We start from the raw sequence: 20,321 nt of genomic DNA on the forward strand, positions 1-20,321 counted from the left end.
AAAAATAAAACCATCTCGAGATTAAAATTGTTAAATTTCGAGAAAAAACTCGAGATAAAATGTTGAGAATAAAGTCATTAAATTACGAGAAAAAAATCGTTAGATTATGAGAAAAAAGTCGAGAAAATGTTGAGAATAAAGTCATTAAATTACGAGAAAAAAGTCGTTAGATTATGAGAACAAATTCGTTAAATTATGAGAAAAAAAGTCGTTAAATATTGAGAAAAAAAGTTGAGATAAAATGTTGAGAATAAAGTCATTAAATTACGAGAAAAAAGTCTTTAAATTATAAGAAAAAAATTCGTAATTTAACAAATTTGTTCTCGTAATTTAACGAGTTTATTCAACTTTTTATCTCAACTTTTTTCTCGAAATTTAACGACATTTTTCTCGTAATTTAACGAATTTGTTCTTGTAATTTAACGACTTTTTTCTTGTAATTTAGCAAATTTGTTCTCGTAATTTAACGACTTTTTTCTTGTAATTTAACAAATTTGTTCTTGTAATTTAACGACTTTTTTCTTGTAATTTAGCAAATTTGTTCTCGTAATTTAACGACTTTTTTCTCATAATTTAACAAATTTGTTCTTGTAATTTAACGACTTTTTTCTTGTAATTTAACAAATTTGTTCTCGTAATTTAACGACTTTTTTCTCGTAATTTAACGAATTTGTTCTTGTAATTTAACGACTTTTTTCTTGTAATTTAACAAATTTGTTCTTGTAATTTAATGAATTTGTTCTGGTAATTTAACGACTTTTTTCTTGTAATTTAATGAATTTGTTCTGGTAATTTAACGACTTTTTTCTCGTAATTTAACAAATTTGTTCTTGTAATTTAATGACTTTTTTCTTGTAATTTAACAAATTTGTTCTCGTAATTTAACGACTTTTTTCTCGTAATTTAACGAATTTGTTCTTGTAATTTAACGACTTTTTTCTAGTAATTTAACAAATTTGTTCTTGTAATTTAATGAATTTGTTCTGGTAATTTAACGACTTTTTTCTCGTAATTTAATGAATTTGTTCTGGTAATTTAACGACTTTTTTCTCGTAATTTATCAAATTTGTTCTCGTAATTTAACGTCATTTTTCTTGTAATTTAACACATTTTTTCTCGTAATTTAACAAATTTTTTCTCGTAATTTAACAAATTTGTTCTCGTATGTTAACGACTTTTTTCTCGTAATTTAATGAGTTCATTCTCAACATTTTATCTCAACTTTTTCTCGAAATTTAACGACATTTTTCTCATAATTTAACGAATTTGTTCTCGTAATTTAACAACTTTTTTCTCGTAATTTAATGACTTTATTTTCAACATTTTATCTCAACTTTTTTCTCAAAATTTAATGAGGTTTTTCTCTAAATGTAACAACTTTAACTTTTGCTTTTGCTTGGCCCTAATCCTCTTCCGTATTTAACACACATTACTGTTCAAAAGTTTGGGAATTTTTTTTCAAAAGTGACAGTTTGTTTATTACGTTTTTACGAGATGTTAGGCTATTTACATGGCAAAAAGGTCAATATCATCCATAAAATTTACATTATATAAAGCATTTCAACTTAACATAAGATAGAAAATCTAAAATACATTCAGGTGGTACATTTTCAAATATTCCATGCAAGCATGTTTCTGAATAAAGGCGTTTTCTAGCAGTATCATAAAAATTACAATTCAACAGAATATGCTTAATAGTCAAAGGAACATTACATGAAAGACATAAAGGAGGAACTTCTCCAATTAATAAAAACCCATGGGTAAGTCTTGAGTGCCCCAGTCTACACCTAGTGAAGACAACTTGATCATGTCTTGATTTGAAATTATAAAAGGTACTTCTTTTTATACTAGCTTATTTTTATTTTCATCCCATTCTTTCTGCCACTTATTTTCAAAAGTGACAGTAAAGACATTTATAATGTTACAAAAGATTCTATTTCAACTGTTTTCAACATTGATAATAATCATAAATGTTTCATCATATTAGAATGATTTCTGAAGGATCATGTGACACTGAAGACTGGAGTAATGATGCTGAAAATTCAGCTTTGATCACAGGAATAAATTACACTTTACTATATATTCACATAGAAAACAGCTGATTTACATTGGAATAATATTTCACAATTTTTACTATATTTTTAATTAAATAAATTCAGCTTTATCACAAGAATAAGTTATATTTTACTATATATTCACATAGAAAACAGCTGATTTACATTGCAATAATATTTCACATTTTTTACTGTATTTTTTATTAAATTCAGCTTTGATCACAGGAATAAATTACACTTTACTATATATTCACATAGAAAACAGCTGTTTTACATTGGAAAAATTTAACTATTTTTTACTGTATTTTTGATCAAATAAACGCAGCTCTGATGAGCAGAAGAGACTCTTTCACAAACAGTAAAAACTCTTACCAAGCCCAAACTTTTGAACAGAATTATAATAAGTGCTCTAAATGCTTGTAAATGTTGTTTTTTGAATCAGAATCATTGATAAGCGTGAGTTGAGTGTGAATCAGTGAATCACTCACTCTCCACCACTCCTCGTTAGAATCATCGATCACAGTGATTCGATCTCCTGGACTGAAGGACACAAACACAGAGACGGATGAATCATACAGAGGAGACAGATGATGATGTGTATAGATACAGATGCGCTAGATGAGACTCACTGCACGTCCAGGTCGTCCTTCTCTATGGCTTTGAAGCGATACAGGGCGAGATAATAATGAGAGTGAGAGAAGACGCCCAGTTTACCCGGCTGAAGCTTCTTATTCTGAAACAAACAGACACAGAAGAGGAGAGAACGCTGAACAAGTGCTGACCAATGAGAGACGTTCTTCTTCATCATCATCATCATCATCTGATCTCTGACCTTGTCGTCTGCTGCTGCTTTGTCTTTCTTTTCTTCTTGATTTGCTGGACAGAGAGTAAAGATGAAGAGCGTTTGATTTGAGACCTTCATCTACATCACAATCACAGTGAATTCAACTACAATCACCAGATATTAACAACATTCAGATGAATCGGCTCATATTTCACATGTTCTGTACCTCCTTCATCAGCAGCTTCCTCTGCTTTCGGTTGCATCTCCTCTTCCTCCATCATCATCATCATCATCTGGTAATGTGTGCATGTTTACAGTTCATATAGACGTATGAATATGATCTGTTAGCCTCTTATAGATTTGTATGAGTTGTAAATATATCTTTTTGTGAAAGTGTTTTCATGCTCACGTTCTTCTTGTCTTCTGACGCTTTCTTCCGCTCCTTGTTGGCCATGATGACACCGATGCGCAGCGTCTCGTACACCGGATCAGTGCGGTTCGTCTGAGCTACAGACAGACAATTACAGCTCTGCAGTTCAACTACAATAATAATAATAATCATTTAAAATGATAATAATAATATCAAATAAATAATCTTTAAATGTCAATAGTAATAATAATAATTATTATTATTATTTCATATCATTTATTATCTTATGTTTTTAAATATTTATATTATTTAAAATAACACAGATAATAATTATTATAAATGTTAATGATTATGATTTTATGCTTCAAAATATATTGTTTATATTATTTATAATAACAAAGAGTAATTTTATTATTATAACAATTATTATTTAATATTATTTAATGTGTTTATTTGTTTTCATTTATTTTATATTATCATTCAGAATAATCTTTTTAAATAACAAATAATTTAAATAATAATAACAATAACAAATGTAAATTCTTTAATATTTTATATAATTGATTAATTATTTATATTTTTATATTATTTATAATAACACCACTAATAATAATATGTTATTTAATATGATTTATGAATATTTTAATGTTTTTAAATATTTTATATTATTATTTATTATTATATTTATTATTTTAGTATTATTTTGAATAATATAAAAATATTTTTAAAAAATTGTGAATCGTATTAAATTATTATTATTAATAAATAATAATAATAATAAATTATTATTATTATTATTATTATTATATAAATAAAAATAACAATAAATCATTAAATAACATTATTTTTTGTTATTATAATTAGTATAACAATATATTTTAAAAAAATAAATCATTATATAAACTATTATTATTATTATTATTATTGATATTTAAAGATTGCTTATTTGTTAGTTATGTAAAATTATTATAAACGATAATATAAAAATAAATTAAAAACAAAAATAACTATAAATTATATATTATTATATAGTATATAATACATTTTATTTAATATCATTTTATTTAATATAATATTATATATATAACATAATAAATTATTAAATAATAATAATAATAATAATAATAATAATAATAATAATATTATTATTATTATTGGTATTATTGGTATTATTATTATTATTATTATTATTATTAACACAACCAATAATAATAATTATTATTATTATTTTTAATATAATTTATTGTTATTTTTATTTTTAATTTATTTTCATGTTATCATTTATAATGATAACTTTAAATAACAGTAACAAAAATAATCTTTAAATAATAATAATAATAATAATAATAATAAGACAGATAAATAACCAAAATTAAGTTTAAGCATGTTATTGGTTATATCAGGTTAACACAAATAAACACCACAAACACCACAGAAGCATCACTAATCCCGCAGTAGCGTACAGAAATGAGATGTGTGTGTGACGTAAGATTTAGCGAGTCTAAATCTCACAGTAATGAACTGAAGAGAGAAGGTGAAATGAATGATGAATTGAGTTCATATTCTCCTCGTTAGAGCTGAATCCGTAGGAAACAGTGTCTGAGTGTTTCTGCAGACGCAGCAGTAAAGTTTGGGCGTTCTGCTGTCAATAATGAGGCCTGTAATGAAGTCACATGATTCACTCACAGAACGGAAGCAGCTCTTTAACGGTGGCGTTCTGCTGACTGCTGTAGAGCGGAGAACTGTACGCACGTCTGAAACCTGGAGGCTGAACACACACACACACACACGTTTATTTCACTATATTAGTGAGGACATCTCATAGACTTCCATTCATTTTATATCAGTTTAATGATATTTTCTATGGTCTAACCCAGTCCCAACCCATCACAGACACACGTGCAACACACTAGATTTAAATACAGACGCGTTTCTGACAATTTATAAGCCTTTTTTAACTAGTGAGGACTTAGATGGTCATACTCACGATTTTGCCGAAGCACCTCTGAAGCTCCACGTAGCTCCGACACTGATGATGGATGTTGGTCTTACAGTTTTTGCACCTCAGAGCAAATTTATTATTGACTAGAAGACACAGAAAGACAAAAGCCACATTTATCCTCCTCACAGCGGAGCGTCTGAGCAGCACGGCATCGTTTGACCTCTGAACTCACGGACGATCATCCGCGCGCAGACGTCGCAGAACTTGGGCTTCTTGCAGTAGTGGTCTTTAAACTTGTGCGGCCTGTCGTTCACGGGTCGGACCGGCTCTGGAGGCGGAGGCTCCTCTTTCTCCTCCTCCTCGACCTCTTCATCATAGATGAAATACACCTGAAGAGGGACGGAAACACACACGGATGTAAGTGTACGACACCGGCCTCAATTTAAACTCAGGGCACGTTTAAACAATATACTAAAAACGGAAAATGGGAAGTCAATTTCATCTAGTGGAAGCGTTCGGTACTGCGCCCAAATAATTGTTACTGAAAGCTCATTTTTTCAGATATAAACCTCAAATTTGGAACACAACTTGTTTACATGTATTTTCTCACAGTTTTAGAGTAAAACATGTTTTAGAAGATATGAAAGAAATGAAAATAGTATTTTTGTGCATTATTCATAAGAATAAACAAATTTCTATACAACTTTTTAAGTAACTTTTTTTTCACTTTAGCAATAATCTGACAATTGTATTCTTTAAAAAGAGAGAAAACATCAGTCTGTGATGCAAAGATTCATGATTTGAGTTCAAAAATTTAATAAATAGATCAAAACTACTGTATAAATATAATTGAATACCCTAAAATCACAAAATATTAAATAAAATACATTATCAAACTAAAATATAGTACATTCATTTCACGGAAATAAAAATAAAATAATAAAATCAGTTATTTTTGACTGCCACACGAGCAGCTCCAGAGGGTTAAAAAGTATGAAGATGGTAAAAATATGTCTAGTTGTGGAAAATGGGAAGTCAATTTCATCTAGTGGAAGCGTTCGGTACTGCGCCCAAATAATTGTTACTGAAAGCTCATTTTTTCAGATATAAACCTCAAATTTGGAACACAACTTGTTTACATGTATTTTCTCACAGTTTTAGAGTAAAAAATGTTTTAGAAGATATGAAAGAAATGAAAATAGTATTTTTGTGCATTATTCATAACAATAAACAAATTTCTATATAACTTAAGTAACTTTTTCGCAATAATCTGACAGTTGTATTCTTTAAAAAGAGAGAAAACTTCAGTCTGTGATGCAAAGATTCAAGATTTGAGTTCAAAAATTTAATAAATGGATCAAAACTACTGTGTAAATATAATTAAATACCATAAAAACACAAAATATTAAATAAAATACATTATCGAACTAAAATATAGTACATTCATTTTATTCAGTTATTTCTGACTGCCACATGAGGGTTAAAAAGTATGAAGATGGTTAAAATATGTCTAGTCATGGAACAAACAATATTTAATAAGTTAAAATGAATGAGATTAGGTTCATTGATGTCAAAAATATAAACCTGATTATTGTGTTTTTAAAGTACATTCAGTTTATTAGTGCTGGTTCAGAACCTGTTTTGTTCATGTATGATTGACAGATATGCAAGTTTATTAGTTTATGTTAAAATGTATAATCCAAATGAATGTAAATTTCATAAGCATTTCAAATAGGATTCATAAATCTTAAATTGAGGCCTAAATATTGTTTTGAGCGCTCCGACTTATTTCACCCACACAAAACCAGCTGATGGGCTCAATCTCATGAAATCTCCAGCGTGTGACAATAGCGTCAGTGAAGCTCATGGAAAAGAGCAGAACATCGTTCTGTAAATAGATCTACATCTATCGTTCTTCAAACATCTCAGGCTGGATGTCACATGCTCTCGGCCCGTTTATATTCTGTATCGTGACATCAGAACCTACGGTATTGTCCTCCTCTTTGAGCAGGTTATCCGGGGCGGGAGGATTGTCATGGATATCCAGAGAGTCCTTGTCATCCAGCCTGTGAAACAGCAGAGATGGAGCTGAGGGGAACCTTCATTCGTGTGATTAACAGATTTATGTCGCATGTTCAAATGCGTCTCATAGGAAACAGTGACATTATCAGATCAGATCAGAATTAAGAACATATTCACTAGAGACATTCCCATGAGATGGAGAAAAAATCCTGAAAGAGGACAGAGAGGGGAAGTGATGTCACATACGCATCAAACTGAGCCATCATGACAGCAGATGCCTGCAGATCTCCTGATCAACCAGCAGAGGGAACTAGAGATGCAATCAGAAACGCAGACATTTTATATATATATATATATATATATATATATATATATATATATATATATATATATATATATATATATATATATATATATATATATATATATATATATATATATACACACACACACACGAATGGCAAAAAGTGTCTCAATCACCCTGAATTCACCATATACACACTACCAAAAGTTTGGAAACATGACTATTTTTAATGTTTTTGAACAAAGTCTCTTATGCTCATTAAGGCTGCATTTATTTCATAATAAATACAGAAAAAAATAGTAATTTGCGAAATATTATTACAATTTAAAATGAGGGTTTTCTATTTTAATATACTTTAAAATATAATTTATATCCTGTGATCAAAGCTGAATTTTCAGCATCATTACTCCAGTCTTCAGTGTCACATGATCCTTCAGAAATCATTCTGATATGATGATTTGTTATCAATGTTGGAAACAGTTGTGCTGCTTCATATTATTTTATAATCTGTGATACTTTTTCAGGATTCTTTGATGAATAAAAAGTTAAATGATATCAGCATTTATTTAAAATAGAAATCTTTTGTAACAATATACACTACTGTTCAAAAGTTTGGGGTCAGTGATGTTTTTTTGTTTTATTTTTTTGAAAGAAATTAATACTTTTATTCAGCACGGATGTGTTAAATTGATAAAAAGTGATCAAATCATCATATCACAATGATTTCTGAAGGATCATGTGACACTGAAGACTGGAGTAATGATGCTGAAAATTCAGCTTTGATCACAGGATATAAATTATATTTTTAAGTATATTAAAATAGAAAACCATCATTTTAAATTGTAATAATATTTCACAATATTATAGTTTTTTTTTCTGTGTTTATTATTATTAAATGCAGCCTTAATGATCATATTTGTTCAAAAACATTAGTAATGTTTCCACACTTTTGATTGGTAGTGTGTATAATTTATTAATATATTTTAAGATCAAAAGTTACACATTAGTGAATGCACTGTGAACTAACATGAGCAATAGACAATTATATTTTTATATAAGCTGTAATAATATATTGTTGACGGTTGATTTGTATAATTTACATTCTCACACATTAAAGAAAATAGCTTGATTTTTAATCCATTAACTTTAATAAAAGTATAAATCTCTAGTGTGGCTCAATATCAGTATCTCTTATATCACTACAGTTTAGATTCTTTTCAAACATTACAGTTTATAGAATTTAAGCATCTATAAAAATAAAGGTTTTTCACGGCATTGTCTCAGAAGAACTATTTCTGGTTCCACAAAAAAACATTTCATTGATCAGAACCATTTTTTTCTTAGTGTGAAGGACATTTTAATCATCTAAAGAACCTTTTGTGGTTCCACGGACATTAAAAGTTCTTCATGGAACCTTTGATGCCAATAAAGAACCTTTATTTTTCATCTGTAAGGAGGATGAAGCAGTGATGTGACGTCTTACCGTCTCTCAGCAGGATCTTCACAGTCCCAAGCGTGTGTTAATTGTGAAGCAGATCTGGTTCAGATGGCCCGGCCGTCTCCAAACACACCCCACAGTTGGTGGATTCAGTCACAGATCCGGTGTTTATTTTGAGAATTCCAGCAGCTGCACCTGTCGGAGTTTGAGCCGGCAGAGACGCTCCTACTGCTGACATTTATATTCATCAGCATCAAAAACTAACAGGATTTATTTGTGATGTGCATCATGATAATCTTTGACTGGACTACCATGCTAATACCATGGTAAACTGATGCATAATGTGCATAAATGTTTTGTAAATAATCCCTTTTTCTTTTGAAGGAAAGTGGATAATACTTTTATCCAACAAGGACGCATTAAATTGATCAAAAGTGACAAAAATAACAGCAAAATAAATGCTGTTTGTATTAGAATGATTTCTGAAGGATCATGTGACACTGAAGACTGGAGTAATGATGCTGAAAATTCAGCTTTGATCACAGGAATAAATTACACTTTACTATATATTCACATAAAAAACAGCTTTTTTACAAAATATTTCACTATTTTTACTAAATAAATGCAGCTTTATCACAAGAATAAATTATATTTTACTATATATTCACATAGAAAACCGATATCTTAAATTCTAAAAATATTTCACTATTTTTACTAAATAAATTCAGCTTTATCACAAGAATAAATTATATTTTACTATATATTCACATAGAAAACCGATATCTTAAATTCTAAAAATATTTCACTATTTTTACTAAATAAATGCAGCTTTATCACAAGAATAAATTATATTTTACTATATATTCACATAGAAAACCGATATCTTAAATTCTAAAAATATTTCACTATTTTTACTAAATAAATGCAGCTTTATCACAAGAATAAATTATATTTTACTATATATTCACATAGAAAACCGATATCTTAAATTCTAAAAATATTTCACTATTTTTACTAAATAAATGCAGCTTTATCACAAGAATAAATTATATTTTACTATATATTCACATAGAAAACCGATATCTTAAATTCTAAAAATATTTCACTATTTTTACTAAATAAATGCAGCTTTATCACAAGAATAAATTATATTTTACTATATATTCACATAGAAAACCGATATCTTAAATTCTAAAAATATTTCACTATTTTTACTAAATAAATGCAGCTTTATCGCAAGAATAAATTATATTTTACTATATATTCACATAGAAAACCGATATCTTAAATTCTAAAAATATTTCACTATTTTTACTAAATAAATGCAGCTTTATCACAAGAATAAATTATATTTTACTATATATTCACATAGAAAACCGATATCTTACATTCTAAAAATATTTCACTATTTTTACTAAATAAATGCAGCTTTATCACAAGAATAAATTATATTTTACTATATATTCACAAAGAAAACCGATATCTTACATTCTAATATATTTCACTATTTTTACTAAATAAATGCAGCTTTATCACAAGAATAAATTATATTTTACTATATATTCACATAGAAAACCGATATCTTAAATTCTAAAAATATTTCACTATTTTTACTAAATAAATGCAGCTTTATCACAAGAATAAATTATATTTTACTATATATTCACAAAGAAAACCGATATCTTACATTCTAAAAATATTTCACTATTTTTACTAAATAAATGCAGCTTTATCGCAAGAATAAATTATATTTTACTATATATTCACATAGAAAACCGATATCTTAAATTCTAAAAATATTTCACTATTTTTACTAAATAAATGCAGCTTTATCACAAGAATAAATTATATTTTACTATATATTCACATAGAAAACCGATATCTTAAATTCTAAAAATATTTCACTATTTTTACTAAATAAATGCAGCTTTATCACAAGAATAAATTATATTTTACTATATATTCACATAGAAAACCGATATCTTAAATTCTAAAAATATTTCACTATTTTTACTAAATAAATGCAGCTTTATCGCAAGAATAAATTATATTTTACTATATATTCACATAGAAAACCGATATCTTAAATTCTAAAAATATTTCACTATTTTTACTAAATAAATGCAGCTTTATCACAAGAATAAATTATATTTTACTATATATTCACAAAGAAAACCGATATCTTACATTCTAAAAATATTTCACTATTTTTACTAAATAAATGCAGCTTTATCACAAGAATAAATTATATTTTACTATATATTCACATAGAAAACCGATATCTTAAATTCTAAAAATATTTCAAATTTTTTACTGTATTTTTGATCAAATAAATGCAGCCTTGATTAACAGAAGAGACTTTTCTCAAAATATTTTTTAAAAATCCTACCGCAAATAAACTTGCATATACATATGTATATCTTCTTTCTGTTAAAACTAATTTATTCAAATGCATTTATTAAGTCATTAAAAAAGTCACTTTATCCAATTTGTTTGTTTTTTTAGTTCTTCATCTTTGTTTGGCTCTTTGAAGCTCCATTAATTGAAACCGCTTGTAAAGATAGTAGTGACATGAAGATAAATCCAGAAATATCTCTCAGCTGTGCAGTTTTATGAATCAGCTGTTAGTTTTGGTTCTCAGAATTGTTTGTGTCTGAGTTCACAGTGATTACAGATGAACTTCTTGTATATCGAACACTTGAATCAGAAATATCGCTGTGATCACCTGCGCTCTAATTATAAATCACATTCACGTCACGATGGAACTACTAAAGCTGTTTCTATAGCAACACTCACAGCAAAATGTCACTTAATGACAGCGAAAAACGTCATCACTACAATAATTCACCTCTATATGCCTTCGATAAGAAAAAAGAGCACCAGCTAAAATTAGCGATAGTAATAATTTGCTGAAACAAGCAACACGACAGTGTTTAAAATCTCAATCTAACCTGTAATTATGAGTTTAACAAAGACGTGAAAGTCAAACGCTCTCCAGCATGATGTGAACGCCGCATTAATAAACACCTGCCAATCAGAATCAAGAATGTGATGTGAGAATATGATGATCATCAGTTCTTCTAATGTGAGATTCCTGAGAGATCCGTCACAGAAACGGAGCGAATCTCTCTCAGATCTGTCGGATATTACTGCTGTAATCTTTATCAGCATTAAATTAAGTTATTCCACACATACAGAGTAATACGAGTGAATTGTCTTTGGCCTTGATGACATCATCTGCAATGAAAAGTCGTTTCAGTACAGTACTGTCGCATATGTGTTCTGTTATGGTTGAGTTTCATTGTGTTTTAGTTCTGTTCCTGTTTGCCTTGTAATTTGACCCCGTTTCCAAGCGTTTAATTAATGATTCTGTTCACCTGTTGTGTGTTAATTACTTCATTTAGCCTGAGAAGAACATGCATACATATATATATATATATATACAGTGCCTTTAAAATCATCATACCCCCTTTGACCTTGTTGTAAAGTGTTATCATTCATCTTCACATATTAATAATCAATTTTTGCCTTTATAAATGAGTCATTAAGGTACGATTTGAGTCCCTCTGACCCTTTTTTCAGTGTATTTTATCTGTTGGGTCACCAAAATATATTTTCGTAGTCATTGAAATGTCTCCTTTAATAATGTTTAAAAACACGACACACATTTGATCTTCATATTAGAAATGATTTAGTTTTTTTCAGTTGACTCCACCTGTTTTGTCACATTCCTCGAGGCCTTCTATGAAAGTGTTCTTGGGATATGAATAATAAAATGAGAATTTCAGTTTGTCATTCCCATAAATATCCATCTGTTTTTTTTCATAGTAAATTCATGATTATTCATTAAAATCACATTATTTAGTTCCGTAGCTCAGTAACCCCTCAACCCCGTTACACAAACCATAATGAACTGATGCTTATGTGACATCATTAATAGGAAATGACATCATAGAAGTCTTCTGAACAACACTGTGAGCAAATCAGCACCTTCTTTAATAATTAGAACTAAATTATGTTGTGAAATGTTGTGTTTGTCGAGATTAACGACTCGTTACATCAATTAAAGACAGAAAACTACTACTTGTGAAAATTATCTTTGTTATTTCAACATTATTCATGATTTCTTAATATCATGCATGTCATGTGATCTCCATTTATTCACTAGATTTAGAGCAGTGGCCAAAACTCAACCCCGTCACACCTACATTTTTATTATTTTTATTGTTTAGTTTATGAAAAAGTAATTTAAAGTTAGTTTTATGAAATGTTCACTGATTTTAGTCTTTGATCAGAAATGATGATGTTTCGGTCACAAAAAGTGTCCATTTCAGGCTTTAGATGCAAAAGTGTGAGACTTTATGTAACTTTTATATTTGCAATGACTGAATTAGTGTGAGAGACATCTGATTAATAGGAAAATGTTGATTTTATCACAAAAACATTTTATAATAATATTCAGAGAGCTCCCATAGTGTCCATAACTTAAAATAATGAGCAATAATAATAGGGATTTGATGCCTGAGATGGGAAAATATGTTTTTCTGGAAGTTAAATAAGTCATTAATGTTGTGGGGTGATCAGAAAAGTGATACATTTTGGTAAAAAAAAGTCCAAATCGTGGACGCAAGATGAAATCCATGGACTTTAGGATCAATTCCGATGTTTTATAAATGAGACACCAAGAATATGAATAAAAGAAAGTAAAGATTCTGGATCTTTCTTGTTTGTCGGACATACATTCATACAGACACGTTTCCCATCAAACCTACACAAAACCCAAACGCTGCAGGAATCTTTGAGTTATCTTTTATATTTTTAAAAACAAACAAAAAATAACAGATTAAATGGAATTTACAGTAGACATTCGCAATCATTGTGCACTTTTAAATACCTCAGATACTTTCTGCACGGCTGTCAACAGAAAAACGCAAACACAACGAGGAGAGGAGGAGGAGCGGGCCGGGAAAAGAGCGTCAACTTATCCACGGGAAAAGAATCACTGAATATATAGATTATTTCTTATAATCCTTACATCACTTATATAAATATACTGAACCGAGAAAAGAAGATTCATCTGAGAGAGAGAGAGCGAGAGAGAAAATAAACGGCGCAATACAGAAGTCCACAACAGCGTTAAGGCAAAACAGAAAGCAAGAAACGCTAGAAAGTGAAAGAGGAAGAAATCCAAAGTGAACAGAGAAAAGATGAGGAGAGAGAGATCTCGCCGGAGGAAGAGAGACAGACGGAGACCGATGGAGAAAAACGAGAGACGAGAATGATGATCCTTTCATCATTTACTCATCCTCATGTTGCTCCAAACCTGTGTGACTTTTTTGGAAGAACATCTGAGCTTTATCGTGTTTAATATATTCCAAGTCTTTACATCTCAAATGATGTCAAACACCACCGACTCTCAATCAAACGCATTATCTTTATAAGATGTTTTTTCTTCATTGTGCTCCGCTGAAATAACGTCAGACGGGTTTGGAACGTCATGAGAATAAAGACAAGACCTTCATTTTCGTCCGAACTCTCCCTTTAAGACGCCCGCTTTGTGTCTATGAGTGTGTGCGCGTGTCATACGATACACATACAACGCAACACGCTTCTGTGTCACATGTGCTCTTCTGTTAATGATACAAAATAATAAAAAAGATCCCTAAGGAACATCAGGATGATCTCTTCCCTTTGACGTGATCTTCGACTTCCTCTCCGTCCTGCGGTCTCTCTCTCTCTCCCGACTCACTGTGAGCTCGCTCTCTCCAGCACGCGCAAGTCATAGTTCTTTTTGGTGGCGCGCAGTTTGAACAAACTCCCGCCGCTGTTGTTGAGTTTGAAGGAGGCGCTCTGGGCCGCCATGGTGTTGGGGAACACGGCCACGACGGTGTACAGGTGAGCGGGGTCGCTGCCGTCCCCCCGTCCTCCGCCGCCGGGGCCCCGGGGACACTGAGGGTCCTTCAGCCACTGGATCTTGGCGCCGCAGAGCGAGAGCTGGTTGAAGAGCTTCTCGGCCTCCGGACGGGAAATGCCCTCGGGAAGGTCGGTCACCTCCAGCACTCGACTCACCACTGGAGGGAGACAAGGAGAGATCGTGTTAATGGTGTGTTTTGACCTGAAACATTTAACCCCCCCCCAAAAAAAAAAAATCGAGTTTATGTTTATGCACTGGACTAAAACTTACTGACTTTTTGCAGGATAGAACAAAAAAATTTTCAAAAAAAATTTTCAATCCTGGAACTACAGTTTCCAGGGTTGAATGAGCAGATTAAATGTGTTTGATCTCTTACCCACGTCAGTAGTTCCCAGGTCTGTAGAGGCAGATTTGAGCGTTTGTCTTTTACCCCGTGCTCCGTGCTTCATCACGCCCTGACTCTGAGGAAACACACACACACATAGACATGTGTTCAAGTCCTTGACGTGGTGTTTAGTAAAGAGTAATTGGGTTTTTTAGTAGTCAATGCTGACACAGACACTGTGTAATCAAAAGATCAGAGATCACGCTGAACATATGACATTCATAGTCCATTTTAAACCAGTGTGATTTAGGGAAAACTCTAGGGTAACGTATTCATTTCTTACCGACTCCAAACGGTTGACCATTAGTGTATATTTATGCTGATAATATAATTTGTAATGAAAACATTAGTAATAAATTAGAAAAATGCAAAACGGACCCCGCTGTATTAACTGAGCGGTGTGACTCAATTTACATACTGAAAAAAGTAATTCAATTCACTAAATACTCAAAATTCGCTAAACAGACAACATTATCCATCCATTGAGAAAACGATATACTAAGAGTTGTGTATATATATATATATATATATATATATATATATATATATATATATATACACTTCATGTATACCTGATGGGAGCTGTAAGAGGACTGGTTGTGGTTGTGCATGATGGGAGGACACAGACTGTACTGCAGTGGCTGCCCCAGTAAAGAGTAGCGCCCATCTGCTGAGACACAAACACACACTCAGTGAAGGTCAACGGCAACAGCATCAGGTCAATGGGGCAGTACGACTCGCACACAAGCACGTGCACTCGCGCCCGCTCTCGCCAGCGCAAACTCTTGCCCGCACTCTCATCCACACACTCTCGTACACACTCGCCCACACACTCGTCCCGCACATTCTTGCACACACTCTCCCACACGCACTCTTGAACTATCATCTCGCGCACTCTCGTCCCGCGCACTCTCGTCCCGCGCACTCTCGTCCCGCGCACTCTCGTCCCGCCCACTCTCGACCCGCCCACTCTCGACCCGCCCACTCTCGACCCGCCCACTCTCGACCCGCCCACTCTCGTCCCGCGCACTCTCGTCCCGCGCACACTTGTGTGTGTGCACTCTTGCACACACTCACACTCACCACACACTCACTCGCACAATGTCACACTATCATCTCGCACACTCACCTGCACACTCTCATACACAATCGCCCACACACTCGTCCCGCACATTCTTGCACTATCATCTCACACACTCTCGCCCGCGCACTCTCGTCCCGCGCACTCTCGACCCGCGCACTCTCGACCCGCGCACTCTCGACCCGCGCACTCTCGACCCGCGCACACTTGTGTGTGTGCACTCTCGACCCGCGCACTCTCGACCCGCGCACTCTCGACCCGCGCACTCTCGACCCGCGCACTCTCGACCCGCGCACTCTCGACCCGCGCACTCTCGTCCCGCGCACTCTCGTCCCGCGCACTCTCGTCCCGCGCACTCTCGACCCGCCCACTCTCGACCCGCGCACTCTCGACCCGCGCACTCTCGACCCGCGCACTCTCGACCCGCGCACTCTCGAGCCGCCCACTCTCGACCCGCGCACTCTCGACCCGCGCACTCTCGACCCGCCCACTCTCGACCCGCCCACTCTCGACCCGCCCACTCTCGACCCGCCCACTCTCGACCCGCGCACTCTCGTCCCGCGCACTCTCGTCCCGCGCACACTTGTGTGTGTGCACTCTTGCACACACTCACACTCACCACACACTCACTCGCACAATGTCACACTATCATCTCGCACACTCACCTGCACACTCTCATACACAATCGCCCACACACTCGTCCCGCACATTCTTGCACTATCATCTCACACACTCTCGCCCGCGCACTCTCGTCCCGCGCACTCTCGACCCGCGCACTCTCGACCCGCGCACTCTCGACCCGCGCACTCTCGACCCGCGCACACTTGTGTGTGCGCAATCTCTACCCGCGCACTCTCGACCCGCGCACTCTCGTCCCGCGCACTCTCGTCCCGCGCACTCTCGACCCGCGCACTCTCGACCCGCGCACTCTCGTCCCGCGCACTCTCGACCCGCGCACTCTCGTCCCGCGCACTCTCGTCCCGCGCACTCTCGACCCGCGCACTCTCGACCCGCGCACTCTCGACCCGCGCACTCTCGACCCGCGCACTCTCGACCCGCGCACTCTCGACCCGCGCACTCTCGACCCGCGCACTCTCGTGTGTGTGCACTCTCGACCCGCGCACTCTCGTCCCGCGGACACTTGTGTGTGTGCACTCTCGACCCGCGCACTCTCGACCCGCGCACTCTCGAACCGTGCACCTCTCGACCCGCGCACACTTGTGTGTGTGCACTCTCGACCCGCGCACTCTCGACCCGCGCACTCTCGTCCTGCGCGCTCTCGACCCGCGCGCTCTCGTCCCGCGCGCTCTCGTCCCGCGCACTCTCGAACCGTGCACCTCTCGACCCGCGCACACTTGTGTGTGTGCACTCTCGACCCGCGCACTCTCGACCCGCGCACTCTCGTCCTGCGCGCTCTCGACCCGCGCGCTCTCGTCCCGCGCGCTCTCGTCCCGCGCGCTCTCGAACCGTGCACCTCTCGACCCGCGCACACTTGTGTGTGTGCACTCTCGACCCGCGCACTCTCGACCCGCGCACACTTGTGTGTGTGCACTCTCGACCCGCGCACTCTCGACCCGCGCACTCTCGTCCTGCGCGCTCTCGTCCCGCGCGCTCTCGTCCCGCGCGCTCTCGTCCCGCGCACTCTCGACCCGCGCACTCTCGTCCCGCGCACTCTCGACCCGCGGACACTTGTGTGTGTGCACTCTCGACCCGCGCACTCTCGACCCGCGCACTCTCGACCCGTGCACCTCTCGACCCGCGCACACTTGTGTGTGTGCACTCTCGACCCGCGCACTCTCGACCCGCGCACTCTCGTCCTGCGCGCTCTCGACCCGCGCGCTCTCGTCCCGCGCGCTCTCGTCCCGCGCACACTTGTGTGTGTGCACTCTCGACCCGCGCACTCTCGACCCGCGCACTCTCGACCCGCGCACTCTCGACCCGCGCACTCTCGTCCCGCGCACACTTGTGTGTGTGCACTCTTGCACACACTCACACTCACCACACACTCACTCGCACAATGTCACACTATCATCTCGCACACTCACCTGCACACTCTCATACACAATCGCCCACACACTCGTCCCGCACATTCTTGCACTATCATCTCACACACTCTCGCCCGCGCACTCTCGTCCCGCGCACTCTCGACCCGCGCACTCTCGACCCGCCCACTCTCGACCCGCCCACTCTCGACCCGCCCACTCTCGACCCGCCCACTCTCGACCCGCCCACTCTCGACCCGCCCACTCTCGACCCGCCCACTCTCGACCCGCCCACTCTCGACCCGCCCACTCTCGACCCGCGCACTCTCGTCCCGCGCACACTTGTGTGTGTGCACTCTTGCACACACTCACACTCACCACACACTCACTCGCACAATGTCACACTATCATCTCGCACACTCACCTGCACACTCTCATACACAATCGCCCACACACTCGTCCCGCACATTCTTGCACTATCATCTCACACACTCTCGCCCGCGCACTCTCGTCCCGCGCACTCTCGACCCGCGCACTCTCGACCCGCGCACTCTCGACCCGCGCACTCTCGACCCGCGCACACTTGTGTGTGCGCACTCTCGACCCGCGCACTCTCGACCCGCGCACTCTCGACCCGCGCACTCTCGACCCGCGCACTCTCGTCCCGCGCACTCTCGTCCCGCGCACTCTCGACCCGCCCACTCTCGACCCGCGCACTCTCGACCCGCGCACTCTCGTCCCGCGCACTCTCGTCCCGCGCACTCTCGTCCCGCGCACTCTCGACCCGCCCACTCTCGACCCGCGCACTCTCGACCCGCCCACTCTCGACCCGCGCACTCTCGACCCGCGCACTCTCGACCCGCGCACTCTCGACCCGCGCACTCTCGTGTGTGTGCACTCTCGACCCGCGCACTCTCGTGTGTGTGCACTCTCGACCCGCGCACTCTCGTCCCGCGGACACTTGTGTGTGTGCACTCTCGACCCGCGCACTCTCGACCCGCGCACTCTCGAACCGAGCACCTCTCGACCCGCGCACACTTGTGTGTGTGCACTCTCGACCCGCGCACTCTCGACCCGCGCACTCTCGTCCTGCGCGCTCTCGACCCGCGCGCTCTCGTCCCGCGCGCTCTCGTCCCGCGCACTCTCGTCCCGCGCACACTTGTGTGTGTGCACTCTCGACCCGCGCACTCTCGACCCGCGCACTCTCGTCCCGCGCGCTCTCGTCCCGCGTGCTCTCGTCCCGCGCGCTCTCGTCCCGCGCACTCTCGTCCCGCGCACTCTCGACCCGCGCACTCTCGTCCCGCACACTCTCGTGTGTGTGCACTCTTGCACACACTCACCACACACTCACTCTCACAATGTCACACTATCGTCTCGCACACTCACCTGCACACTCTCACCCACGCACTCTCGTTCCACATATTCTTGCACTCTTGCACACATTTGCACGAACACTATCATCCCACACACTCTCGCACACTCACCCGCACTCTCTTGCACACACTCACCCAAAGACTCTCACACACGCACTATCGTCTCGCACACACTTGCTCACGTATTCTCATACACACTTGCCCACACACTCTCACCTGTTCACTCTCGTACTCGGCCACACATTCTCAACCGCACACTATGGTCCCGCGCACTATCGTCCCACACACTCTTGTCCTGCGTACTCTTGTCCCGCACATTCTTGCACACACTCAGCCGCGCAATCTCGCACGTGCACTCTTGCACACACTCGCACGAGCACTATTGTCCCGCACATTCTTGCACACACTCACCCACGCAATCTCGCACGTGCACTCTTGCACACACTCGCACGAGCACTATCGCCCGCACACTATCACAGCTTCACTTTTCTACAGTGGAAGAGAGTGAAGGTGCATCATCCATCTTATTTTTTTAGTCTATGGTTCTGATTGATTGCGATTTTTCTGTGCAGCTTTTTGCTTTCAGTGTGGACAGAAAAATGAGTCCATGTCAAGGCCTGTTCACACACACAATGTCAGATTTGATCTCTTGTAGACATGTCTAATGTAGTA

General features: G+C 37.9%; 2 protein-coding genes across 9 annotated transcripts in view; both read right to left on the reverse strand.

Moving 5' to 3' along the window:
- Nucleotides 1-8,980, reverse strand: part of LOC137011196 (SH3 and cysteine-rich domain-containing protein 3-like) — an 11,624-nt gene extending 2,644 nt beyond the window's left edge. Inside the window, exons 1-11 of the mRNA XM_067373869.1 lie at nt 8,960-8,980; nt 7,419-7,482; nt 7,138-7,216; nt 5,383-5,539; nt 5,196-5,293; nt 4,895-4,976; nt 3,248-3,345; nt 3,065-3,131; nt 2,887-2,930; nt 2,684-2,787; nt 2,543-2,594 (exon numbers count right to left, since the gene is read on the reverse strand). Coding sequence (XP_067229970.1) covers nt 2,543-2,594; nt 2,684-2,787; nt 2,887-2,930; nt 3,065-3,131; nt 3,248-3,345; nt 4,895-4,976; nt 5,196-5,293; nt 5,383-5,539; nt 7,138-7,216; nt 7,419-7,438 — 801 coding nt within the window. The 5' untranslated portion in view covers nt 7,439-7,482; nt 8,960-8,980. The remainder of the gene's footprint in view (nt 1-2,542; nt 2,595-2,683; nt 2,788-2,886; nt 2,931-3,064; nt 3,132-3,247; nt 3,346-4,894; nt 4,977-5,195; nt 5,294-5,382; nt 5,540-7,137; nt 7,217-7,418; nt 7,483-8,959) is intronic.
- Nucleotides 8,981-13,997: 5,017 nt separating this feature from the next.
- Nucleotides 13,998-20,321, reverse strand: part of LOC137011632 (R3H domain-containing protein 2) — a 69,561-nt gene continuing 63,237 nt past the window's right edge. For all 8 annotated transcript variants that reach the window (XM_067374647.1, XM_067374646.1, XM_067374645.1 and 5 more), the window contains 3 exons: nt 15,786-15,880; nt 15,205-15,289; nt 13,998-14,985 (listed from right to left, as the gene is read on the reverse strand). In XM_067374647.1, the coding sequence (XP_067230748.1) occupies nt 14,660-14,985; nt 15,205-15,289; nt 15,786-15,880 (506 nt within the window). In that variant the 3' untranslated portion in view covers nt 13,998-14,659. The remainder of the gene's footprint in view (nt 14,986-15,204; nt 15,290-15,785; nt 15,881-20,321) is intronic.

Source organism: Chanodichthys erythropterus, chromosome 21 (genome assembly GCF_024489055.1).
Source record: "Chanodichthys erythropterus isolate Z2021 chromosome 21, ASM2448905v1, whole genome shotgun sequence".
Classification (NCBI taxonomy): Eukaryota; Metazoa; Chordata; class Actinopteri; order Cypriniformes; family Xenocyprididae; genus Chanodichthys; species Chanodichthys erythropterus.